Consider the following 27,705-nt stretch of genomic DNA (forward strand, 5'->3'; position numbering starts at 1 on the left):
AGCTCAAACACTATACGAGAGAGAATGAGGATCTGCTTCATGAAGTTTACAATCTTAGGCTCTGATTCTGGAAATACTTATGCACGTGTATTGATGTCAGTGGAACTATTTATGTGATTAAAATTTAGCATGTACATAAGTAATTCCAGAATCAGGGCCTATTTTAGACAGGACAGCTGACAAACATACATACTGGATGATGAAGTGTGCCAGTCACATGGATAAAAGTTATATTTATTAAAAAAATGCACATTCAAACTATTTCATATGTACTTCCCAAGCCTCAGAAATTTAAATACACTTTTAATATACTTATTTCAGAACAGTATATTATTTTGCAATATATACAACTAAGTAGGTATAAGGTTTACAACAGTTTATGTGCAGGGATATCATGACAACAGAATCAAAGTCTTAGAGGAAGGAAAAAACTCCCTTTCTACCACTACTGAACATAAGTAGCAGAATTAAAGAAAAAACAGATTTCAAACAGAAAAAAGAGCAGCATTTAATACACAAGGTAGGGCAGCAACTTAAAAATTAAGCTAGCCATCCTCCCATCAGGAGAGATATTTGACCCCCAGGAAATACATAAAAGTCACCCAAAAAGTGAACAAAAGAGATGTTTGAAAAAAAACCAGAACACCATTCATCGCGGCTAACGACTTGTTCATTATGAGTGATGATGGATAAAGACTTCTCACGCTGAGATGAAATCAAGATTTATATGCATTGTTTCCTCTCCCAACTTGTGGGAAGATCATCATCATTTAATTCTATCTCTGCGGCCAGTGATGGGCATCCAGAGAGCTGGTTATCAAACGGCGCAGTCAGCTGGCAAAAGCAGAAACGTGCAGTTGGCACATCTGGACCAAGCCGCCACAGCTGAGGGTGAACAATGACTCCTGGCAAGCGGCCAAATTGCTTGCAGAAGCTAGCAGGTCTCATCTACAACAGCCCCTACCAGCATCTCTCTCTCTCTTTTTACGAGAATCAGATTTTCAATTGCTCTCCTCTGCCATTTTTTACAGCTCTTATCGTTCCCTTGGAATATGGCCTTGAGACAGCTCATCCGTGTCCTTCACTGTGTTATCTCTTCTAACTTTTATTAAAACTTCAGCTTTCATCTGAAGATAGCTAATTAAATCCATGACAGATTATATACGCATTTAAAAGAACTGCACCGAACTACTTTTTCTAAACAGAAAAGGGTTTATTTTATTATCACATACTTAAAACTAAGGGTTATATAAGGAGGTTTCATTCATTTACAAAGACAAGATACTTATCTCTACCTAGTATATAGATAGGTTTATATTAAAGTTCTCTGTGGCGCAACAAGACTCAGTGCAATTTCTCACAATAATTATTTCTTGCTGGACAGATTTCTCAGCCTTGTACTTTTAAAATCTCTCTACTAATATGTATGTGAATGTATATTGATAATCATGAAAAGCAGTGCTTTGCAATACAGTGAGTATTACATATTTTCTACTGTTTTAATGTCAATATGTCTAAGCTATTTGTAAGGGCAACAATATTTTGATAGTATTGCAGGAAGTCAGTTATTCTGTTATTTCTACCCAAGTTATAATCTGCTGTATTTTTTAGAATTTGTTTTAAAAATCACATTAAATACCTGGTTCTGACATAAATGAAAAGTATATAAACTCTAACAAGCAAAGGCATGATCATGTTTCCAGTTCATTTCAGGCTATCAGTGACTGGTGTTTAAGGCAAGTGGCTTTGTCATAACAAACATACATTACTGATACTGACTCTATGGCTTTGCAGGAAACATCATACAATTCTCCCACTGTCAGTGTTTTTCAGTAGTATCTGAAAAGCTTTCTTTCTGTACCACCTGTGAATAGAGCAGCTTTGGAGCTGTGCTGAAAATCACAATACCTAACTAAACAAAAATTAGCATTTTGCATGACAGTCACAAGAGATAGATTTAAGGGGGGAAAAAGTTACTTATGGCAAAACATCTCTTTACAGAGAGAAAAATAGGTATCCCACCTGAACACCTCTGTGATCCCTTCCTCCGCTTTAAGGCCTTTTGTAAGATATCCTTCATGGTGACCTTCATACTGTCCACCTGAATAAGTGAGAATCCATGAGCAGCATTTCTGCAAGACACACGCACACACCTTATTACAAAACATAAGACAGTTTATTGCAATCCTCACTGACGTAAGTGTAGTGAGCAAAAGATCTACTGGGTATACCAATTAACTAAACAAAGATTAACACTTATGACACGATGAGAGGATTTAAGCAAGGTCTGATGAGCAAGTTGGGGACAACAAAGGAGAAAAGTGACAAAGCTCAGGATATGCTGCAAGGGTTTTCCTAATTTATCATCTTCATTTCAGATCACTTTGTGTTTGTCCTTAAAAAAGGAAAATGAGCAAACATACAAGGAGAACTCCTTTATTTCTCATTATTAGTAAAGTGTGCTAGGTGCTTCGCAGAATACACAAGAAGAACTGGCCCCTACCCCAACAGCTTGCAATCTCATTTTCATACATGATACAATCAAGATGCAACAGAATAGTAAGGAGGGAAAAACTAGGGCACAGCATTATATTCAGTAAAATGAATGGCTTTGCTGAGCATTGTGGCATAAATCTGGAAGAGAGATGTTAATGAAAACAGGTTAGTTGGTCTGGCCCCCAGCTCAGGAAGGCATTTTGTGCAGGGACGAAGTCTGGTAATTGGCCTCGAGATGGTCTTAGGAGAAATGGACAAATGGGGTACGGAGAGTGCTATCACTGGTGAAGTGGAGAAGATGATGATGTAATAAGAGAGGTGCCTGGCTGATCAGTCAGTACATTTTGCCCATTGGACCTTGCAGTCAACCTCTGTTCATGTCAGCAGATGTCACTGAAGGAAATTTCAGAGATGTTAGGCACACAAAGGGAAAGGGCTGCACTGTGAGGAAGAAATTGTATTTCACAAGGCAATTTAGACAGGAGGAGGCGGAGCTCTCTCTCTCTCTCCTGATTAAAATATTGAAGTAGCCACAGAGAAACAAAATTCTAGATGAACAGCACAGCTGGAATATTTTAAAACTAACTGGCAGTCAACAACAATCCACTCAATACACTTACATCATTATAAACAGGACCAAAACTGAATGTTATGGGATGACCCTAACTCTGGGAAGAAGTTTAGTTCAGATTACTGTATCAGACCTATCCCTGGAAAATATCCTAGAAGGATCACTGACAACTTGAATTTGTCACATGTTATTTCTCAACCGCAACCATCAGCTGCACTATTAGTGCCATCAAGAACGGTGTGAGCATGCACAAGTTTGTAATGAGATAGGTTCCTCAATTTTGGAATCCACATATACTGGTCTTACAATAAAACATAACACGTGGCCAACCACTGTCTCCTTTCCCACCTGACCCTACAAGCATGGGCTGGAGGTAGAGAAATATAGCCCTTACATAGAAATTAACATATCAGATTAGATCAGCAGGCCATCTAGACCAGTACCAGATACTGCAGAGGAGGAGCAAGAAACCCTACAGTGGATAATTATGGGATAACCTACCAATTCAGGGGAAGTTCTTCCTAAATCAAGGCAGTTATTGGATGGCTTATGCACTGAAGCATGTGGGTTTATATCCATTATACATTAGATAAAATTTAAAAATTGCTTCTGTGAATGTTCTCATTATCCATATAAAATGTCTAAGTCTCTTTTGAATCCTACGAGGCTCTTGGCCTCAGTGAAGCCCTGTGGCAGTGAGTTTCAGAATTGTGTGTTATGTAAAACTATTTCCTTTTAATTGCCTCCCAATTTCATTTTCCCTTCCCCTTGTTCTAGTGTTATGAGACAGTGTAAACAGGAGAATTACACTTACCTTCTCTGTACCATTCATTATTTTATAGAACTATCCTCTCTAAATTAAACATTCCTATCTTTTCAATCTATCCTCTTTTCATGCCTCTTCGAGTTTGTTTGTTACCCTTCTATATGTGCTGTATATTTTTGAGATGGAGTGATCAGAACTGAACACAGTGCTCAAAATGAGGGAGTACAACCGATTTCTGTAATGACATCATAAAATTTTCCGTCTTAAAGCAGCCAGACATTTTGTTTGCTTTTTTGATTGCTGCCACACACTGAGCAGAGGTTTTCACTAAATTCAGAACCCTGCAATGCACATGACTAGTTCAAACTATCCCTTTCAATGCACATTACAGTTGTCCACACTAAATTTTACCTGCCATCATGCAGCCCATTCATCTAGTTCTGTTAGATCCCTTGAGTTCCTCACATTTTTCTCTAGTCTTGACTTATCTACAGAGGAAAGCTTTGTGGTTTTTCTGGTTAAAAGCTGGCATATGGAAGCAGTGTATGTGCCAAAACACTACAGTTCTAGTAATGGAAACTCTTTTTTTCCTTTACATTTCTAAGTTATCTGACGTGTGCTACTGATGTGTCGCAGGAGGAGTCTGGAGAGCATTTTAAAGCATCAAGGCTGATGAACACCCAACACTAACTAATATGGTCAAACAGGAACATGACCAGCCTTGTGGACTTAAAAAATTATTTCAAATGTGTTTTCTCATAAGCAAACTAAGGCCTTCAACCTAAACTAAGAATAAGTCAAGCTGCCTGCTGGGAATGAAGCAAACAATGGCAACTGAGCACTGATGACCTAATTTGGGTTTGCTAATACTAAGACATCTCTGGAACTCCCCTAAATGGAAAACAGATTTTTAATTCTGGTCACTTCAGCCGTTAAAAAGGAAAAGCTGTTGTTGATCCTGCTAGTGTTTCAGTCCATTTTGACTTGGTCAAGCCTTTCCTATTGAGCAGCTGGCCTGAGAACTGTCACACTAATTTTACTGAACATTCTATTACTAAATCATGGCTGAACCACAGCCATTCTTTGCCTCAGAAGCTGGATCCCATCCCAGAACAATCTTTAAAAGTTTATTTTACTGATCAAAGCAAAAAAAGAGAAACCTCTATGTTTTACTATATTTAGTGAGCTATTCAGTAAGTGAGACCTTGGCAAGAGAAATGAAATGTAAAGTGCACCCCACATTCGTAAACTTTTGGATATTTGCTATGGAATAATGCCAAAGGCATTTGAAATGCCAATCGGAGTTCAGACTTACTAGTATCTTCTTGCTTTGTTTTAGTTAAATAAAAGAAGAACATTGCTCTTCTCTGACAATACAGAGCAGAATCTCAGTACCACATGGTAGTACACAGTAAAACCACTATTCTGCAATGAGAGTAGATCTGGGCACAGAACAATGAGATTCTGCTGTCATCTCGGGGCAAGGCCAGTGTGTGACGCCATGTTTCCCATGCACCAATGGGAGAGAGCAGCATGACACCTCCTGCCCTTTCCCCTGGCACTCTGTAATGCTATGGAACTATGCTATCACTTACACTTGGCTGGTGATGCTGGGGCTCATCCCTATCGCCAGCACTCAGTAGCCTGCAAACTTTGCCAATCCATATTGACCTTCCCTTTCATTAGTGCAGAGTAGTGAGGTGCTACTGTGGTGGAAAATGCATTTCAAGGGTTACTTGCCAGGTTCTCAGTCATTTCCTATATTGGTACCATACATCAAGTGTCCTCATTACAAGTTATACCTTATCCAGCATACGTTTAAGTAGGTTTTCAAATTACACACATTTTAACCTAGCCCACTGTTGTGTGATACCATTATTTTAAGCCAATGGATTTATCTTTAGCTGCTAGAAAACATCAGACTGACAAAGAAAGACTATTCTATCAATTAAAAGTACCTTTAGAAAAAAGAGAATCAAAGAAATTCCTTAGCCTGTATTTTTCTGTCATTTTACGAAAACATACCTGGGTGACAAGGTTAAATCAAGCAAAGGAAATCCCTGGCACTTATCATCCACAAGCATTACTGATAAATTGTGCAGTGGAGGAATAAAGGATTACCTTCTGTATTTTTTCATTACACTTTTCTTTTGTTACAGAATACATAAATCCATTGTGGCACAATGTAATATGTATCATCGTGCTACACCTGTGGACGTTTCATAACGGCTGCCATGTCTGTGCAGTCAGGAATGATAAGTGAACCACCCGTGAATGTTAATGATAGTGATCATTCTGAGGTAACTTGGCTTTCCATCTTCCTTTACAGCCTTAGCGCTGAAGCCAGGGTGGCAAGGTTCAGGAGAGGAAAATGAAAACAAGAGAAAAGGCAAAAGCTTCAAAGCTTGGAATGTTGATTTTTGGGAGAAGAAGTGGGGGATTTATACAGTATCTTAGTCTTGGGCTCAGTTTAGATAAATTAACAGTTAAAAAAAAAGAGGAAAGGCTTCTGTCATCAACATTAAGCACAAACTTTTTCATGCACTGTCTGTGCTTTTCTCCCATGTGGAAACAACTTTTGTTCTATTCTGAGGTGGAATCTATAGCACTTACAAGCTTTCTGCAGAAAATCACTGACATGGTTGAAAATGACTGGTGATGACTAATAATGTTTTCCATCTGAAGAGTGTGAAATCAAAGTTGATGCTAAAAATCCCAGTTGATGCACTGTCCTTAACTTAAGATGGGTAATTTTTAGATAGGGTGCTCAATAATGTGAATCATGATGACTGTGTCAGCCCACATTTTTAGCTCTGTCTCTGAAATGCCTTGCATTTGTGGCTCTAAAGTAAGCCTCATATTACTTTTGTGTGCTTTTAGGTTTGATTGCCATACTGTGATAATACTTTAAGTTAACCTTTATATATTTGCATTTTATATACATGATAAAATACGTTTTGTAAGTTATATGTACAGGTATGAAAACAGAGGATAGGACTATTGGGGGGAAGTTTCCATAACCTCTGAATTGCATTTGTAAGTGTACCACAAGGAAGACGTCATATGATTTCATTGTTTCCAATCTGAATCTCTCAGGTATAAAGCTAGTGTAACTTTGGGAGGAAAAATCCATAATGATCAAAGCAATTTGAACAAAACAGGAACATAAAGCGTGCTCCAGGCTAGAGGCCTTGTATGCCAAATTTCATCTAGGAGCCAAATGGCAGCAGAATCACCAACTCCTGAACAATGCCATTAGTCACAGAGTGTCAAGCTGTGACAATAAAATTTTCAGGAAGAAGAAAATCCTTATGGGTACTATCAGAATTACTTTAAATAACTTTGGCTCATTTGAAGTAAGTCTTTCAGGTATTACTTCATCAGCTAACAAAGTTCACATTTACATGAATGCAGTGCTTTGTTTGACTCAACCTGACAAATTCAAATTGACATCAAAGCTGATTGTTTGAGAATGCAGCGTTTGACATTGGACAAAGTACCCCTTTCCATAACAGACATTTTCCAAAAACATAACTCGCTAGACTAATGGGCAGTTAGAAGCCACTTTTCCTTGTGTAACTTTGCCAGAGTCCTTGGAACTTGCCAAATTCGGTCATGCCTGCTTAGCTTGCTCAACTGATTGTGCCAGAAAAGAAAATAAGACACAGATGTATTTGAGCTCTTTCAGATGCCAGTAAGAGAGACAGCTAATGGCTTCATTTCGACCCTCCCCTACCAGCTGGGCACAGGTGGGGGCATAATGAGGTCCCTCTCCCTAATCAAACTCAATTATTTACTACTCTATATAACCACAAAGACATTTACATTCAGCTAAGAACATAAAACACACCATGGGCTACTTCCAACCACTGCCACTGGGTATTTATAACAAACTCAAGTGGCTAAGAGTTTGCCTTGGCAAGGAGTTTAAGGGTATAAAGTTCTGCAAACTGTTTCTGCTCAAATATGTCCTGCTGAAATGGGGTCCCAGGCGAGGTTCCATAATTGTCAGTTCAGTGAACTGCATAATAACTGAGAATGTATTCAACATACAATATGGGCAAGATCTTGAAATCAAATTCCACGTTTCATCATGAAGCTTCTCAGAAGCATCAAGTTTTTTCACCAGTAAGTGATACAGTATTAATAAACATTACAAGTCACTTGCCTGACATAGTAGCAACTGAGAATACTTTAAGGCAAGAAGAGAGAGACAAAACAAAAAAAGAATATAATTATATGCATTACAACAGTAGTAAAGGAAAAGAAGATGTAGAATCTTAAACTAAATCCCTTTAAAAAATAGGAAGTATAAGCAATTTTACAAATCATTACCACACACACACCAAAAATACAAAATTAACTATCATAAAAATAATCTTTGCACCTTTTGTGTACAGAAATATTACTCGATTATAGTCATCAAATTTTGATAATCTTTTCCATCTTAAATTAGATTTCTCTAGGGTAATTTGTCAACCAAATTCTTGTCCAACTGAGTAACACCCAGACATTTACTTATTGGAAAAGTTGTTAGCAAAGACTGATAGCAATTACTGATTTTGTTTTATTTCCTGTTAGTCCAGAAGCCACTGTCTCTATTAAAGTTACCTTTCTGTGTAAAACAGGTTCCTAAGCCATCAAGAGACACTAACAGTTCACTGGCAGATTCTGGTAACATGGAAGGGTTGGCAATTAAGGATGGTTTTGATTTAATAAAAAGGTCTCTTTAGTAACTACTGGCCAGCCATATATATATATATTCAATAACTCTCCCAGTCTTTAAAACTCTCTGCAGTTCATTTATTTTACAGTTAAGAGTATTTGTAATGGTCAGAAAAGAACTTTTCTTATTATTTATAGGTCGATCCCCAACCCCAGTCAGTAGTGGGTACAGATTTCTAGAGAGTTCAGGTTTGTTTTTTTTGTTTTTTTAATTAATCCATAGGAAGCTGGCAATATCTACATTTCTAGAGTTTTCTTGTTCAAATGAAGACCCAATGCTAGGATGTATTAGAGTATCTCCTAACTGCTACTGCTTTCAATTGATTGGCTTCATTATGCCATATAAAATTTGGAGCAGCTGGTCCACCTTGCTTAATTGGTCTACCTAATATCCTAGGAAAAACATTACTTTTGAGTGTGGTTAGTCCCCCTGAGCAAGCAGTGTTTATTATTATTGGATCTGAGTGTGTCCCCAAGATCTGTACACGGAGCTCAACCTTTGTATGCTGATCTCCCCCTCTCCCTCCGGGGGCCGGGTGGGGATAAAAGGCAGCTGCCTGCACCGCACTTTCCCCTGCTCTCAGGGCCCTGTGGCATTCAAAAGCCATGCAGACAAGTGGCCTGAGTTAGCAAATCCGTCCTGAGTTGAGATGGGGAGGATGCTCATGGTCCTCCAAGCTACCACCTTTTCTGCAGAGCCCACTCTGGGGTAGGAATTTTCCTGAAGAGGGGTCCCTAGGACAGCCATGGTTAGAGGCCACCTACTAGCAGGAGTGGGGGAGCCAGGGGCACAGAGCTACTGTTGAGACAGAGGCATCCAGGGACCCTGCAGCTTGGGGCAGGCCCCAACATTCATTTTGCAGTGGGGAAGGGTGTCAGGTACACCCCATCCCCATTAGAAAAGTTAGGGAGCAGGGAGTGGACAAAAATCACAAATCAAAAAAATATACATTTTATTTTATTTTTAATTTACATGTTGCTAATTATTTACCTTCTTCCCATTTTATAGTCTTTAATTACTAGCAGATTTTTTTTGTATTTGTTTCTTTAATTTCCAAATTGTTAGTAAAATCTGAAATTCTATATAGATTTAGTTTACTAATAAGTTTCACATTTAAAATGCTCATCTGTACTGAAAGAGACAAGTCCAGGGCCCACAATAACATCCCTACTGTGAGAACAATAAACGTCAAACAGAGCTGATAAATGAATGGCCTGTGTATATTTGCAACCCCCAGCACCTTCCAATACATTGAAGTTCCACAAGTCATTTGAAACCATTTCACCAGGCTATACTCCTTCCTCAGAGAGTACAGTTCTAAGTCAGTGGGCTATGTGGTCTTAAATCACCTAGGTGCTTTTAAAAACCCCACCCTCAGGTGCTTAAATATGGATTTAGGAGCCTACCTTTAGGTGTCTATTTTTGAAAATTTTGGTCTATGGGTTTAAAAGACTTCTCAATAACTTTGTTAATGTACTGAAAGCTTAGATAACATTTCACTGTTAACACTGAAGCAATTTTGTTTTGGAATGATGATGACTTTTTTGATGCTTAGATAAATTTTAATAAAAATTAAAATTTTAGCCCTTGATCCTGAAAACACTTAAGCACATGAGTAGTCCAATTGAAATAAAGTTACATTCCTGCTTAAGTGTTTGCAGCAGATCAGGATTTTAATTGAATGTTTTGTTTTTTGCCTGTAGCAGTTTTGTAAAATTCAAATAAGATACCCTCCCTGTAGTTGCATTTAAAAAACAATAATTTAATTAGAACTTTTAATCTAAAGTTGCAATAGTACATAATTTCAAATTCGTTTTACAAAGTCTCAACATGACTGAAATAATAAGTTTAAAAAAATCAAGTGATTTAAATTATTTTAGATTAAAGTTTAATTTATTCAGCCATTGATTTAAATCGCCTTGATTTAAAATCGCTCTATCATGCTGGGGAGGAACTCCACGAGGGGCTCCTCTGGGATAGTTCCTCCCCCTTAGCACCCTACTGTGGGTTTTACTGCAAGATGATCCAGCCCATTATTATTGGTTATGTACCGGCAACGTGCTTATTAAACGAGCGGTTACAAATCTGATGTGGTTTAAACATGATTGTAGTTCTTTACTGAATTTTAAAGACATCAAATTTAATGAATTTTACATTTTAAAACCTGTGCTTACTATATATTTCTGCAGGTACAAAACTTATTCTGGCTCCATTTCAAGAGACAGATATTGTAGAGTGCAAATGCACATATTTGATTTATCTGACCTTTTAAATCTTAAAGGAGGCAATGAGTGACTTCCATCTTTTATTTCTTATTTGCTTATTTCTGTCATTTTAAACAGACAAAACTGTTAATTTCTTTTTTGGCAATGGTTACTGTCTGGAGAGAGTAAGTGAGATTTACAAATTCTAAATTATGCAGACTGCATATATTCCATTTCTATGGACAATGACAATCTGGACAATGAAAATGGTTGTAATTACCACAGAATGAAAAGAAATAACACAGTTGCTTCTCTAAGACTCAAGCTAATGAACAGTCCACTAATTTACACCCACATCAGCTCTGGCTTTTCTTTCACTGTACTCTAGTACTCTCACACTTCAGGTGCTGGAATACTACAGCACTTCAAAGCAATGCACATTTAACAGATGAGATTTTTGAAAGTTCACTTAAGACTTTATTTGTTCAAAGGGACACTATCAACTTCAAAAGTCACATCTGAAGCTGAAAAGTTTGTACCTACTTGTTATAACAAGTGACACCTCACCCCCAACATTAGAGGAAAATATTTGTTAATGTTTTTCATTTTATTTCTTTAGGCATTTGACAACACTTTGTCAACAGCTAATATCTCTGTTCTGTTGATTAGCCAGTTGCACTTCCTGTGCACTTCCATACAACTGCATTGACAGGAGCTAACAAATATGCTCTCCCAAACAACTTGCAAGAGAGTGTTTAATCAGTAGCAGCAGAGCTGAAATCGAAGAGGTAGTATGCATGTGCACCCACAGAGAGGAAGGGAGGATTATTATGTGCATGTTTGGTATTGTTGCTTTTGAGCCTGCTGAAAAGACCATCTCAACATCAGCAACGGAGCCAAAAAAAGGTATAAAATTTTTGTTTAAACTATGTTCTGAAAAAAAAATTCAGGACACGCTATTTAACGGATGCTTTGTCAGAAAATTAAATCAAATATTTAAGATAACCATATCCTTTCAAACGTACTCCAGCACTGTATGCAAGTGTTTGGAAGCTGAAACAAAGAGGAAATGAAGCGATCTTTCACATCTTATTACAAGGTCCATTTTTGTTTTGGCCTATTTCTTGTTTTGCACAGCTCCACATCACACAAATGAGCCATGCAAAAGAATTCTCTCTTTGCTGTGGACTTAGCAGAATGCTTAGCCTCTAGTGAGTGGATGGCTGCGACACACTGGATATTTTATGTGAAAGCTAGAGCCTCTCCCTCACAGGCGAGACACCCTGCCCACAGCTCTGGAGTGGAGAGTTACCCTATCACTTTAGAAGAATAAACTTGACTTCTTTCATTCTATTCATGGATACTTCCCTGAACTAGTCAATAAGGCTATAAACCTTCTCTCTTTCAAATCCCTCCCAGACCTCTGATGCAATGCCTACAAGAAATCAGCCAACCACTGAAGATTAGGTCAAGTGTACAATTAAAAAGCCAACTATACTTATGTGACTCAGAACCATCAAGCGGGGTGCATGGTTAGACTGCGTATTCATGTGATCTTATTACTGTTACCCTCTTTCTATCTCCCCTGGTTCCTCCTACTGTTTGGCATCCTCACTTGTCACGCCTTGCCTTGCATTAGATTGCAAGCTCTTTGAGCCAGGAACCATTCCTTCCTATGTTTGCATGGTGCCCAACGTGAGTGGGATCTCTATGTACTATTGCACTACAAATTGCTTTGCATTACTTTGTCCCTCCTCTTGGCCTTTCAGGGGCCACATTTACCTTTCAGAATGCTATTCTTTTATGAAAGTCACTTTGGCATTGGGAAGATGACAAGGAAGCAAGAAAATCCTCTGCTCTCCACTGGTCTATACTACTATACAATATGATCAACACTTAGACGTCTCCCTTAGAGGCAGCTGTTGAATCACTACAGCCTCTCAATGATACGGCTAACATACTACTCTGCTGTAGTAATTGGACATACAGGTAACAAACAAGGTTTGACTATGAGCCCAGGGGAGCCCACCTCTCCCACCAAAGCAAAGTACCAGAGAGGGCAAACTGAGCGGTCTCTCAATGGACATCACAGCTGCATGCAGCCTAAAGAAAAAGTCTGGGCAGAATGAGGGACTTTGGCTCCACTGGAGGAGTCAATATTAGGTTAATGCATGGGATTTCTGAGAAAGCTCTTTGGGGTAGGAATCTTCATACCTGTCAGCAAGGCACAGAGCACACAGTTGGGATTATACCAAAAAGTAATCATAACTACATAATACATCTTATTTGTATTTGGGATAACACATAACTGGAAGCATCTGTATGGTTGTGAATATGGGTCAAACATCAATATTTTACGGAATAAAGCACTTCCAATATTAAGGAAAAATCTTTTATCACTTTCTTGTTGAAGGACCCAAACATCCGCAAACAAAATTTGTGTCTAGTTTATGCATGGCTTATGATACTAATTGATGCTGTAATGACTGACCTGCATTTTACACCAAACATACAACAGCTACGATGCACAGTGTTGAACAGTGTTAAGTTATTTCTTTCTGTACTGAGTAAAAATTCCATGCATAACAGAGCTGGAAATAATTGTATCATTTAGGTGCTAGGCCAAAGTTGAAGTGCCTCAAGAAGCTTGGTTCTCTTACAACTACTGTATGCATGAGAGTGTATTATTTAATTTGCAATTCAAAACATATTACATTTTCAGTTATAAAATAAATTACTTTTAGCAAAGGAGTGGTGTGCACAGACTGAACTGAATATTATAAACTCAAAAATGTGAAAATCCCCCAATATTTATTAGTAGCAGAGGCATAAAAGAGTCCAACACCTCGTATGTGATTCATACTGAGTAGCTTATTTTTCTCTGCAGTTTTAGAACCAGAAGGATATTGTCTTTTGGATTTTAGCCATTATGAGAAAAGGTAAAACTGAAGGCCTGAACTGCATTTCTTTTTTGCATGACCTGTACAGGATTGTGTATTCTACTTATGAAGATTCTCAAATACACCTGAAATCTGAGTTTTGCAAAGTTCAAATGCTTAAGAGCAGAGCAGAGCGGAAAAGAAAAGTGTTTCCTAGACTCTATGCTCAGATGTTAAGATAATTTAGAAAGCTGTTGTCAATACTCACATTCGAACAAAGAGTGACTGTTTAGCTGCCAGCCCTGGAGAAGAGTACTTTTCAACCAATGCTAGAGTGCTGAAGCCAAATTTATGAATGGGTTCATTGGAATCCAAGGGTGGAAAGTCCGTGTCAACCTCACCATCGTCCTCAGCAATATGGAGACAGTAGGCATTGACATTGTCACTGAAACAAACAAAGAGCAAGTTTATTTTGGGAAGCTACATAGCCAACTAAATTCTATGGTCCAGTGTCAATTGCTGAATGCTGTTTGGAATAAGCCAGCAGACTTCTGTGGTGTAGAAATCAAACCACTTTAAATATCAAAAAGAAAAGGAGTACTTGTGGCACTTAGAGACTAACAAATTTATTTGAGCATAAGCTTTCGTGAGCTACAGGCCCAACAAAGAAAATAACAGAACTCCACCAGCCATCTCCTTCAGCTCCCAACTAAAACCTCTCCAACGCAACATCAAGGATCTACTTATCCTGAAGGACGACCCATCACTCTCACAGATCTTGGGAGACAGGCCAGTCCTTGCTTACAGACAGCCCCCCAACCTGAAGCAAATACTCACCAGCAACCACACAACAGAACCACTAACCCAGGAACCTATCCTTGCAACAAAGCCCGTTGCCAACTGTGTCCACATATCTTTTCAGGGGACACCATCATAGTGCCTAATCACATCAGCCACACTATCAGAGGCTCGTTCACCTGCACATCTACCAATGTGATATGTGCCAGCAATGCCCCTTTGCCAGGTACACTGGACAGTCTCTACGTAAAAGAATAAATGGACACATATCAGACGTCAAGAATTATAACATTCAAAAACCAGTCGGAGAACACTTCAATCTCTCTGGTCACTCGATTACAGACCTAAAAGTGGCAATTCTTCAACAAAAAAACTTCAAAAACAGACTCCAACGAGAGACTGCTGAATGGAATTAATTTGCAAACTGGATACAATTAACTTAGGCTTGAATAGAGACTGGGAGTGGATGGGTCATTACACAAAGTAAAACTATTTCCCCATGTTTATCCCCACCCCCCACTGTTTCTCACATGTTCTTGTCAACTGCTGGAAATGGCCCACCTTGATTATCACTACAAAAGGCTCCCCCCCTCGCTCTCCTGCTGGTAACAGCTCAGCTTAAGTGATCACTCTGGTTACAGTGTGTATGGTAACACCCATTGTTTCATGTTCTCTATGTATATAAATCTCCCCATTGTATTTTCCACTGAATGCATCCGATGAAGTGAGCTGTAGCTCACGAAAGCTCATGCTCAAATAAATTGGTTAGTCTCTAAGGTGCCACAAGTACTCCTTTTCTTTTTACTATTTACAATATTTATACACAGCTTCAAGCCTCAAAACCTTTAGTTAGCATAATCATGTGATAAAGCAGTAATAAAAAAAATCCAAATAAGGCAGAACAGCCTCACATTAACTCATTTGTATGCAAAATAATGACAGACCAGCAATTAAAATAGTCCTAAATCTGTAGAAGTTATACGACTTGACAAGGGGGGGAGGCGGGGGGCAAGAGAGCACTAAACCAGTTTCTTTCCACAGGCTAGAATCACAGAGATCTAGCTCTATATACACAAAACATAATAATATTGGCTCATTATCACATTTATCATATTAAAATTTAAACACTAACACTTATATTGTTCAGCTCTAAATTTTTTATTTTTTTATTTTCTTACTGCAAGTCTTCCAGCATTCAGTCTTGTTCTAGAGGCATGAAGTATAGCCTCAGTGTTCACATGGCAGTATGTTTCTAAACTCTTCAGTTTAAATTTGGAGTTTTAATTGCATGATTGATGCTTAAATTAATTAATTGCAAAGTATATGCTAATTGTTTAATTGGTCGCTTGATCTATATAGATCATTTTTTGAATTAAATGAGTTGATTTACAAAGTTTATTGATTGGATGTGACAATGAGTTATTTCGCTGACTACCTGATTTGCAATTTTCTCAATTAATTCACAAACCTTTGGTTGCAACTGTGCTTATTGAGAGCGCTTACTCCAGGTGATCTATATGCATACTGTCATGTCTAAGATATTTATTATAGAAAATAGGTAATAATGACACATTAATATTAATGTAAACTGTAAATTTGCTGAATGGATGGCTAACAATCTAGCAATGTTTGTCACTATAAATTTTGTAAATTCTGTAATGTTGTAAAAAAAATTTATGAGCCTCTCAACTGTTATGAAGAACTTATACATTGTTGTAGAACTAATTTTAAACTTCTTCAGGAACACAGCAGTAAACTTTAGGAAAACTGATCAAAGGTAGGACTGGCAACAGAATTTAGAAATGTACAGGACTATCTATCTCGACAGAAAAGATGCACTTCAGTCTGTATTTCTATTAACACACTATAGTGTAGCTCTGCATACTCACTGTCCTCCTTTTAATAAAGCTAATAAAAAATCAGCCCCTCCCCACCCCTCATTCCATGACACATTCCAGTGTGAAAGCCCACCTGGCACTAATCTTTGTACTATACTGTTCTGAGCCATTCCTGTCTCTGCCCTTAGACTGCTAGCCCTTCTGAGGCAGGAACTATTTGCTTGGCACAACTCCCCTAATGTACGTACGTTTATGGCTCTGTATAAATAACATTAAAATGTCTGTTTTGTACTTGCCACATGTGCATAATTCCCATTAAAGCTAGGGGGAGATACAGGCATGCATCAGAACACCACACTCAGTATGGTCTGAGAGAGATCCCAAAGTGCCAAAAACGTAATTATCAATGCTGAAATGCTGTTCTCAATCCATACGTGTCCTACTCTACTGCAAGTACATGACATCTGTCACATGCCATAAACTGACCGTGCTTCAGATGTCCCCAAATAGCAAACAAAGATTTTTGAGGAATAATATAGGCTCAGACACAACTCTGAAATCTTCTTATTTTCATAAGCTAAGTCAGAATCTCATTAGTTGTACACATTTGCGTTTGTTCTAAAAAAAAAAAAAAAGGAAATCTATCTTATTGTCAGTGAAAAAGGATAAGCAAAATATAAATGAAATTATAGCGCTGGAGGTTACTTTGGAGCAAATATTTTATCACATACATATTAAGTTGCAGAAAAATTTAGTCTACTGCACCACGTGTATACACACTCGCTATTGCTTCAGAGCTAATACACGGTGTTCCTGATGAGCCGGTATTAACACATGATATTAGCATAAAATAGATTAGGTTCTAACAATTATTAGTGAAGCTGTATATTATATTTCGTAAGTACACTGCTGTGGGTAACCTATGGAAAAAACATGTCTAGTTGGCACAAATTTTACACATTTTTAATCCAGCATGTAAATTCATGTACACTGGGATAAGATTAAACCCCAAATTTCAGCTAAATGTATCTGAAAAGGTTGAAGGTCCTGAAAATCTGAGTTTATTGTAGACAGAATGAAGAATTAACTGCAGTGAGTACCAAATTATAGGCTTTTAAAAATCTAAAATAAATAAATCTGTGGTTCTGAAATTTTTTGTACCCCCGTTGTTATTTCCACATGCTTTTTGAAGACAGAATCAGCAGAGCACATCTATCAATGGTTAGCAACAGAATGGTCCAGTGGGTTATGATTCTGAAGTTCATATATAAGAGGCCAGGGACAGGGTTGCTAACACTGTCAAGTCTTCCTCATATCAAGAGACACTGAACAGAGACAAAACTACCAAATGGCAGGCCAAACTGGATACAGCACATCCTCAGATCTGTCAACTACAGCTCACTTATTGTGGATTATTAGGTCTACATTTTAGGATAAAGAAACTGACAGCAAAATATTGCTTTCCTGAAGGTGGGGGCCGCAGTTTCACAATTAATAGGTTTGCATGCTCTTCATTCTTCTACCCTAGTTTGATTAGCAGGTATGCCTATTTTCTGTATTTTTATACCAGATTACAAATTGGTATAACCCACACAACTTTTAATGCTTTCTTCAAATTGATACTCACTCTCTTCCCTTTATCTGTAAAATGACTAGCTCCAGAGCAAACAGAATGAAACAGAGAATATCCATGCTGCAAAAATACTGTTTCATTGTTTCCTCACTGGTCTGTCTGTAACCAATGACTGCCTTGTAGGGGCAGAAACTGTCTTTTTTTCCTGTGCGCCTGGCACAACGGGGTCTTGGTCCATGACTAGACTCGTAAGTGCTGCGATAATATAAGTGACAATAAAATAAATGATAATAATATCTACAAAACCTTAGTTATATGCATTCCCTTATTTAGAGATGAATTCTATATAGTAACACAGAGTTAAATTGACCCTTGCTGATGGACAGGCATTGAGCTGCTCTGACAAAATGAATCAAAGAAACATGAGAAAAAAGAAAAATATGTAAAAATCATATTGAAATTTTGAGACTTTGCCCTTTCCCTGAACCCCCAAGTCCAGGTTCTGATGTACTACATGTAGAGTGGGTTCCAATGTCCCCCAGCTTTCCCACTAATACTATTCTCCCTGCAGTGGGATCTGGTGGCATTTGACAGCACTCCTGCCCAAGCTCATTCCTAGTCAGCGATCACACCCCAAGATAGACATGGACATTCACCTCCTCCCACTGGTCCAACAGAGTTAAAGTTTGACAACTTCCAGGACACAAGCCTTTTCCTGAGGACACTGATATATATATTTTATTTTATTTTATGGGATACTTTTTACTTGCTGACATTGGTCAATATGATGTGTAATGTGTTCTTAAAAAGTACATGTGCTGAGACTTTGATACTGGTTGCATCTCGCACATTTAAAATACAGTAATAATACACAACGATCACCTTCTTGATCAACAAATATTTTAACAAATAGAAAATGGTGATTAACATTGGCAAGTGAAATGGCAGTGTCTACAATTATTTCTACACTTCTTCACCAGTGTCAGAACACTGAAATGTTTAATACATCAAAGACCTGAATATCACATCTGTTCATTCAAAAAAGAGCTGGGAGGAACAACAGAGCCAAATCAACAACCTCCATGAAACTCTATCTGGGAGAAGGTCCACTTCTCTGTGCTGCTCTCTCTCTACAATACAGAAGGCAGCTAATAATCAGGGATCCAAAATAAAAGCATCGGAATGTAAATCCGAATAACCTCTCTCTCTCTCACCCCCTCACCCACCGTCGTGTCCCTCCAATTGTGCTAGAATTGGAGGAAAGCCCAAAGAGTTCTCATCCTACCTCTGAACAAATACACAGAGGACTCATGAATACAAACCCATTCCTGAAAAATGGTAGCAAGGGCAACATTTCCAAGAAATATGCCAGGACCCAGACTTGGAACTTTGACTCACTAACAAATAAAAAGAAAAGGAGTACTTGTGGCACCTTAGAGACTAACAAATTTATAGTCTCTAAGGTGCCACAAGTACTCCTTTTCTTTTTGTGAATACAGACTAACACGGCTGCTCCTCTGAAACCTAACAAATAAAAACATCTACTATACTCTGTTATACTACTTTTGTACCAGAGGTGGTTTTGTTATAGTATGCAATTATTTCATCCTTTGTTATGCAGCAAATACTGGGAAAGTATTTTTCCAGACTTTACAGTTTCATTTTAAAATGAAAGATGTCCAGATTAAAAGCTATGAAATACCTATTTCACAGACCTTGTATGACCTATCATTAAAACATTACCTTTACCAATAAATAAATAATACAAGAGGAAATATTCTAAGACAGCACACAATCTATTTTTCAGCTTAACAAATTTAGGGGCAGCCTCCCCTTCCCTTCATGCCTCCCACGCCAAGCAAAGGGATATGCAAGGATTATAGCAAATACTGAAAAATCCATTGATAGAGTGAAGCTGTAAAGAATTTCTAAGGACAACAGTATCTGTTGATCTCTTATTGCACAGGTGACTCAGGCCAAGTTCTAGTAGTAAGTATAAGGGCCTAGTGCACAATACAGTGGTTTCTCAATTAAAGAATAAAGCATTATGCAGTTTCAAATAAAATTGGATTTTTATGATTACTTTGGCATTTTTGCCAATATATTCATCTTCATTTTAGTGGTGTCTTTGAACACTTACACAGAAGGATGGGGGCAGGGAGGGTACCTTAGAACTTAATTGCATTTAACCCCATAGTTGTCAATTCTTTATAAACACTGAAAAAATGATATATTCACAAACACACACATTGGTCTAGAAAAGGAGTACTTGTGGCACCTTAGAGACTAACCAATTTATTTGAGCATAAGCTTTCGTGAGCTGCAGCTCACTTCATCGGATGCATACTGTGGAAAGTGTATGCATCCGATGAAGTGAGCTGTAGCTCACGAAAGCTTATGCTCAAATAAATTGGTTAGTCTCTAAGGTGCCACAAGTCCTCCTTTTCTTTTTGCGAATACAGACTAACACGGCTGTTACTCTGAAACCTGAAATTGGTCTAGTTTGTCTATTCAATACTAAGGACTACATTAAAAGAACATTACATTTGTAAAGTGACACATTCAAAAGATCACATTACATGCACAAGCTTAACTCTGATCTCTTTTGCATACGGATGCAGCGTGATTTAGTAATCGTTTATATCAGGGGTGGCCAACCTGAGCCTGAGAAGGAGCCAGAATTTCCCAATGTACATTGCCAAAGAGCCACAGTAATACATCAGCAGCCCCCAATCAGCTCCCCTCCCCCACCCACCACGCCTCCCGCAAACCAGCAGCTTCGCCAATCAGTGCCTCCCCCTCCCTCCCCGCACCAACTGATCAGCTGTTTCGTGGAGTGCAGGAGACTCTGGGGAGGAGTGAGGGCATGGAAGGCTCAAGGGAGGAGATGGGAAGGGGTGGAGTGGGAGCAGGGCCTGTGGCAGAGCCAGGGGTTGAGCTGTGAGCACCCCCTGGCACATTGGAAAGTTGGCGCCTGTAGCTCCGGCCCCGGTGTTGGTGCCTGTACAAGGAGCCGCCTATTAACTTCTGAAGAGCCGCATGGGCTCCAGAGCCCCAGGCTGGCCGCCCCTGGTTTGTATGGCAGCATACTAGATCTCAAATAGAACATTAAAACAGCATTCCAAGACACTCAGCACGCCAGTATAGTTATGCCATCCTGTTACTACTCTATAGGCAGAGTCGGGCAGGGAGCAGGGAAAGATATTCAGATATTAACCAACTCTTGCCACCGCTGTCAAAATGAGAAGGCTTACAGATCATTTCTAGATTTTATTTGATGCACCTCTGTTTGATCCTTGGTCATTAAAAAGTGGTTCAAAAACTAAGTCAGACATAAAAATAAAACACCTACCAATGATGCCGACAGTGGTGCGATTTATCTTAATATTACATAAACTGTTTTAAAATTATGATTCATTTGCACCTCCCTGGATTCATATGTTTATCATTATCCAGTACCCAACAGTTTAAATGAAAGAGAAATAGATATAGATATGTGTGCATTGCTCACAAAGAAATATTGATAACTGTGTAGGTGGTTCCTGTAAGACTTATTTATAAAAATATTGACATGGAAATCCATTTCATTATGCAAAAACGGTTGTAGAGGAGAAAACCAGAGATCAAGTAGTAGTAAAGAAAGAACAGTACTTTAGTTTGGGTTCCCGTCCTTCGCTCGTGTATTGCCAGCATATTAGTCCAATCAGGTCATGCACCTTGGCATTTGCTATCGTCACAACCGTCATTGGCAGCAGTTTGTCTGGGCTTGTGTGCAGTGGGAGGTAGACATCAATTTTTTTGGTTGCAGTTGTACCAACATGACCCTGTTGAAAAAACATTTTATTAAAATACATAAGTGACACAGTAAAACAGAGACAAAAACAAAAGCTTGTGTAGGTTAGATTCTTGTGTATGCAAATTGGTTGAAACTATATTAAAGAACAGGATTATTAGACATATAGATGAACACGATATGTTGAAGAAGAGTTAGCATGGCTTTTGTAAAGGGAAATCATGCCTCACCAATCTATCAAAATTCTTTGAGAGGGTCAACAACATGTGGACAAAGGTGATCCAGGGGATATAGTGTGCTTGGACTTTCAGAAAGCCTTTGACAAGGTCCCTTACCAAAGGCTCTTAAGCTAAGTATGCACTCATGGGATAAGAGGGAAGGTCTTCTCATGGATTAGTAACTGGCTAAAAGATAAGAAAAAAAGTGTAGGAATAAATGGTCAATTTTCACAGTGGAGGGGGTCCCCAATGATCTGTACTGGGACCAGTGCTGTTCAACCTATTGATAATGCTCCGTAGAAAGGGGTAAATAATGAGGTGGCAAAGTTTGCAGACAATACAACCACAAAGCTGACTGGGAAGAGTTACAAAGGGGTCTCACAAAACTGGCTGACTGGTTAGCAGAATGGCAGATGAAATTCAATGTTGATAAATGCAAAGTAATGCACACTGGAAAATAATCTTCACTATACATACAAAATGATGGGGTCTAAATCACCCCTCAAGAAAGAGATCTTGGAGTCATTGCGGACAGTTTTCTGAAAACATCTGCTCAATGTACAGTGGCAGTCAAAAAAAGCTAACCATATTGGGAACCAGTAGAAAAGTGATAGATAATAAGACAGAAAATATAATGCCACTATATAAATCGAACAAGGAAGTGTTATCTACCCCTTACATAACAAGAACCAGGGGTCCCTCAATGAAATTAATAAGGATCTGGTTTAAAACAAACATAAGGAAGTATTTCTTCACACAACGCACAGTCAACCTGTGGCACTCATTGTCATGGGATGTTGTGAAGGCGAAAAGTATAACCGGGTTCAAAAAAGAATTAGTTAAGTTCATAGAGGATAGGTCCATCAATGGTTATTAGACAAGATGGTAAGAGATGCAACCCTATGTTCTAGGTGTCCCTAAAACTCCAACTGCCAGAAGCTGCGACAGGATGACAGAGGTTGGATCACTCAATAAACTGTCCTGTTCGGTTCATTCCCTGTGATGAATCTGGCACTGTCCACTTTCAGAAGACAGGATACTGGGCTAGATGGACCAATGGTCTGATCTAAGTATCGGTTCTTATGTTCATTACAGTAGCTAGAACTAAAATATACTACTGTAAGTTTCTATGTGGAATTACGATGTGAGTTTAAATAATTTCAGTTCTTTTATACTATTTGTTTAATCAATAAATGTCTTTATATAAACAAATGTGAAAGATTAGTTTCACAAGAGCAGTGATCTCAGGTAACTTCCTATGAGAACTGAAAACCATTTATGGAAACATTCAACATTTCCACCACAAGATCTTCAATAAAGAATGACTATAAACCCTACCTATGTTCCCAAAGCAACTTCCCATCACAGTCTTCAACTTTAGCATTATCCTTGACTCTAAACTTCTGCTTCTGTCCTCAGCTCCTACCCCTGCAAATTCACCTATCACAACTGACTGTTGCAATACTGCGTATGGCACTGCCTTAATCCCCTCCGACCTCAATTGCAGCATTTCCCTTCTCAATGGCATCCCATGTGCCCAGACTCTGGCACATACAGGATGTTGTTGCTGGTTATCTCAAGGGTACAAAGAAGCCCAACCACATCACCCAGGTCCTCAAACAATTTCACTGGCTCCCAATCATTTCAGGATACAGTTCAAAACTGCACTTTGTTTTTAAATGCTCCATGGCCTTACCTCAGAGATGGCCCGTCTCATTTCCTCTCCTCCTCACCCCCACCCTCTTTGACTATACGTGGACGCTTTTGGTACTCTCAGAAGCAAGTCCAAGGGTCGCCACTCTGATGCACAAAAATTTAAAGGGTGAACATGCAGGAGTCTCTCTCCCCCAGGGTATATAAAAAGTGGGAGGAAACTGGCTTCCACATCAGAACAGAAAGGAAGGAAGGAGAGTCAGGCATCATGGCTAGGAGTCAGGCAGGTCATGCCAGCAGATACTTACAGAACATAAATTAACTACACATAACATGCATGAATCTTATAGCTGCAAACATTTCAGAAACATTGCCCCATAGCAAGAAGATTACACTGAGTGGTAACAGACACTACACTTTTTTCCAACCACGAGAAACCTATATGATGGCTGTACCTAAGTCCGATGGACAACATAATCACCTCTTCACTTCAGCAGGAAACAGGATCATAAAATAGACATGGAAGTTAAGGGTTGGTTAAGAATAAATAAAAGATGATTTATATATGTCAAGGCAAGTCCAAAACCAATATATATCTGAGCCCACTTCTAACCATTTAAAACTATTTGGAGACAACCAAGAAGGATTAACTGGTATCATTGCATTTTATTGTATTAAAAAACATCTATTTGGCACCAGGGAGATTAAGACTTAATTAAAACAAAGAATATAGCAACAAAGATCTATAAAGTTTGTGTTAGAAGAAAAATGTTTAATCTATAGCTGATAGGACTCTATTTTTAAGCTAATAATCTTTTAAGTGGCAAAAAGATTTAACTATTCCCTCCCGCAAAGTAACTGACATGAGGATAATATCCTTGCTTTATACCAAGAAGAGAAACCACCATTAGAATTAATCATTAGGAATTCTGGCTTTAAGTAACGGAATAAGAGGATTCAGTATTGGACACCTAGGCTGGGAGTATAAAACATATTCTTGTTATAAAATCATTGGACATGTCAATATAATTTTAAGTTATAGAAGTAAGAGAGTAACTTAAAAATAAAAGTACTTTTACATTCATTGCAGATTAGCATGGAAGTATTGTGAAAACTGCTCAAACACAATGAAGTTGAATAATTTTTTTCAAGTTATAAGTATAGCAATCTCCTTCCCTCACGTACTCAAGGTACAGAAGAAACTGGACACATCTGTTTAAAAGAAAGAACATGGCTAGATTCAGAAGAGTTTAATAAAATATGAACAGGACCATAAGTTTGTCTGGATAACTGTTGGCTCTCTGCTAGGCGCACTGGTAAGGGCTGTCAATGTGGAGGAAACAGACACATTCAAGTAAAGGTTTTTAATTAAGTGTGAATTTTCATATTTTCACTCCAAGATAAAAACAACTAGGGAAGGTATTAAAAGCGTTTAGTGGTATTCCAGTGTTCTCATGTCCCCTCACAGACCTTTTACTCTCCAAGACACAAACTGCCATGTCTTCAGCCCAGCCCCCAACAGAACAATACTTTTAACCTCTCCACACTATTGTACCCCTTTCAGAAATCTGATTTGCCTTGTGTACCCCCAAGTTTCACCTCACTTAAAAACTACTTGCTTACAAAATCAGACATAAAAATACCAAAATGTCACAGTACACTATTACTGAAAATTTCCTTACTTTCTCATTTTTACCATATAATTAAAAAAAAAAAGAGATTGGAATCTAAATATTGTTCTGACATTTCAGTGTGCAGGACATAGAGCAGTATAAAGAAGTCATCGTCTGTAGGAAATGTTAGTTTGTCCTAACTTCACTAGTGCTTTTTATGTAGCCAGTCGTAAAACTAGGCAAATATCTAGATGAGTGGATGTACCCCCTGGAAGACCTCTGCGTACCCCTGGTTGAGAAGAGAGGGCTACTCAGCTTGTGCAGTAACTGAGGTTCTTTGAGATGTGTCTCCCCAGGGCTGCTCTACTGTACGTATGGCAGCGCCTTTGCGTCTGGAGTCAGATCTTCAACAGCCGTGCCCGTGGGATTGCACACGCGCACCTCCCCTGCCCTGTGCACTGTGCAGTCTGACCTCCCTCAGTTCCTTCTCCGCTGCGGAGCCCAAACGATACGCTCTGAAGCAGAGGGGAGGAGGGCAGGTAGTGGTACTTCAATCGAAAGACAAAAGGGGAGACACTATTCCCTTAGCCACTACTACATTATCTCTGCTCTTAATCCAAACAGACATTTTAACAGGCCCATATGGGTCTGATCATCCACCTTATATTTAACTAGCCAGGATGTAAAATACCTGCACTGCTATGTGTACTGCAATTTAAAGGAGTAAGACCATTGTGGAGTGAAATCCTCGCCTCATTGAAGCCAATGAAGTTTTCCCTTTTGATTTCATTGGCCCCAGGATTTCATCTGTGTGCTGTTTATTGTACATTATATATTGTATAATAATACTGTTATAACACTCTCAATAAACGTCTTGTACAATACATTTCAAATTATGCCATCTCTCACGCTTGTGTCAGACCTTTCTCCTTCTTGCTGCCACTACATTCTCTTCTTCCCCATCACACATCATGGGTAACTTTTCCTGCATTGCCCTCAATGTCTTTTCATCTGTCCCTTCTCTCTCCCCCTGCCCTAGTCATCTCTCCACAGATTGTGTTCTTCATCATTCCCAACATATCTTCTCTTCCCCCAAATCTCTCTCTCATATTATACTTCATTAGAGATTTTGTCCAGCACCATCCACTACAGACATCCCTGAACCCTTTATCACAAACACTTAACAGGCACAGGACATGGGGCTTAGAAGAGTGCCGTCTCATATACACTAGGGTTCTCAATTCTGTTACTGCCGGTGGAGCTGAACCGCTATTAGCAATGGTGGAAAATGTCTGAAAAATTTCCCCTGTTTATTACGGGCCTTATGAAGAGGGAGTATACAAGGTTCACAATTGGTAGGTTATCTTTACAACTACAAGGACTAGAAATGGGATGTTTTTAAATGAAAACATTTAAAGAGGTTGGGATAGCTGACGATGTCAGGGCATACGCCAATCACTAACTCAAGGGCATAAGGATTCTTGCACCTCCCTCTGGGGCATTAGCTAATACCTGATGTCAGAAAAGGATACTGGACTAGATGAACTAAGCCTGAACATGCATAACTCCACTGCGCCTTGATCCTGCAGAAGCATTTGGCGCGTGCCTGGGAATGCTTCTACATGGGTGAATAGATTCATGTGCATGAATTCATGACCGATCCTGCAAAATACTACTCATGCAAGCAGCTCTATTAGTCTCAGTTACTTGCCTGTGCAAAGCATAGGACAGGACCACGTGATGGGGTTGAACAGAGAGAGGTAATTTTTGGACGGCAATTCTTAGTCCCAGTGCCCAGGAGCCAAAGATCTAGCCACACTGGATTTAGCTACAGCAATCACAAGTTATCACGGTCTTGCTGAGGTTTATATAAGCTCACTTGTTCAGGAGGAATTGTTCAGACCCAGATTACAGTCAATACTGTGAGCGTGGATTTTGTTCCCAACTAGAGAAGTGGATTATAGCTATAAAGGCTCAGGTGACCCAAGAAATAAAGCATGATTATCCATATTCAAAAAAGTAGCATCAAACGTATTAATAGATTTTGTATAAAATTCAATGGAAAATCCATTCAGGGCCACGGGCCTTACCATTTGGAGTTTCCTTAATAGCCTTCAATAAATCTGGTAGGCACAAAGGGGCTGTTAAATTAACATTTTCCTGATCTGTCACCTGTGGCATAGTTAATTTGTCAAAAAATTCTTTTAGCTTGTCACTGGACACTGCATATCCTGACAAATGAAGTCTGGAATAAAATTGACAAAATCTCTCGTTAATTTTCTAGGAATCACACATCCTGGTTCCATTAAGCTTTTATTGTTAGAGATATTAGGTCTCACCCACCCTTTAAGTAGGTGATTCACTATCTAAACTGGATGTAAGCAAACACATTTGTTTATTAAATAAAAGATTAATATTGCTTTCTGATACCCATAGTTTTCATGCACTATATCAGACTTGGGCTCTTATGAGAATTTCAATTTTACATTTCTTCAACACATTCATCATGAACAATGCTGTCAGAGTCAGCAGTATCCTGTGGCTGAAGTGTAGGGTTGAGAGTCAAGTACTCTGAAT

At 38.7% G+C, this 27,705-nt stretch overlaps 1 protein-coding gene across 9 annotated transcripts in view; it reads right to left on the reverse strand.

Annotated features, from left to right (window-relative positions):
• Positions 1–27,705, reverse strand: part of MAPKAP1 (MAPK associated protein 1) — a 156,998-nt gene that overhangs the window by 60,745 nt on the left and 68,548 nt on the right. For 5 of the 9 annotated variants that reach the window (XR_005222442.2, XR_005222444.2, XM_037879315.2 and 2 more), the window contains 3 exons: positions 21,503–21,675; positions 13,911–14,087; positions 2,023–2,132 (listed from right to left, as the gene is read on the reverse strand). Coding sequence is in view for 6 of the 9 variants with exons in the window: in XM_037879315.2 (XP_037735243.1) it covers positions 2,023–2,132; positions 13,911–14,087; positions 21,503–21,675 (460 nt within the window). In the remaining 3 variants the exon portion in view is untranslated. Of the gene's footprint in view, positions 1–2,022; positions 2,154–13,910; positions 14,088–21,502; positions 21,676–27,705 lie in introns of all 9 variants that reach the window. The other 4 variants (XR_006286122.1, XM_043530237.1, XM_043530235.1 and 1 more) reach the window with 1 other exon arrangement.

Source organism: Chelonia mydas, chromosome 16, assembly GCF_015237465.2.
Source record: "Chelonia mydas isolate rCheMyd1 chromosome 16, rCheMyd1.pri.v2, whole genome shotgun sequence".
Taxonomy (NCBI): domain Eukaryota; kingdom Metazoa; phylum Chordata; order Testudines; family Cheloniidae; genus Chelonia; species Chelonia mydas.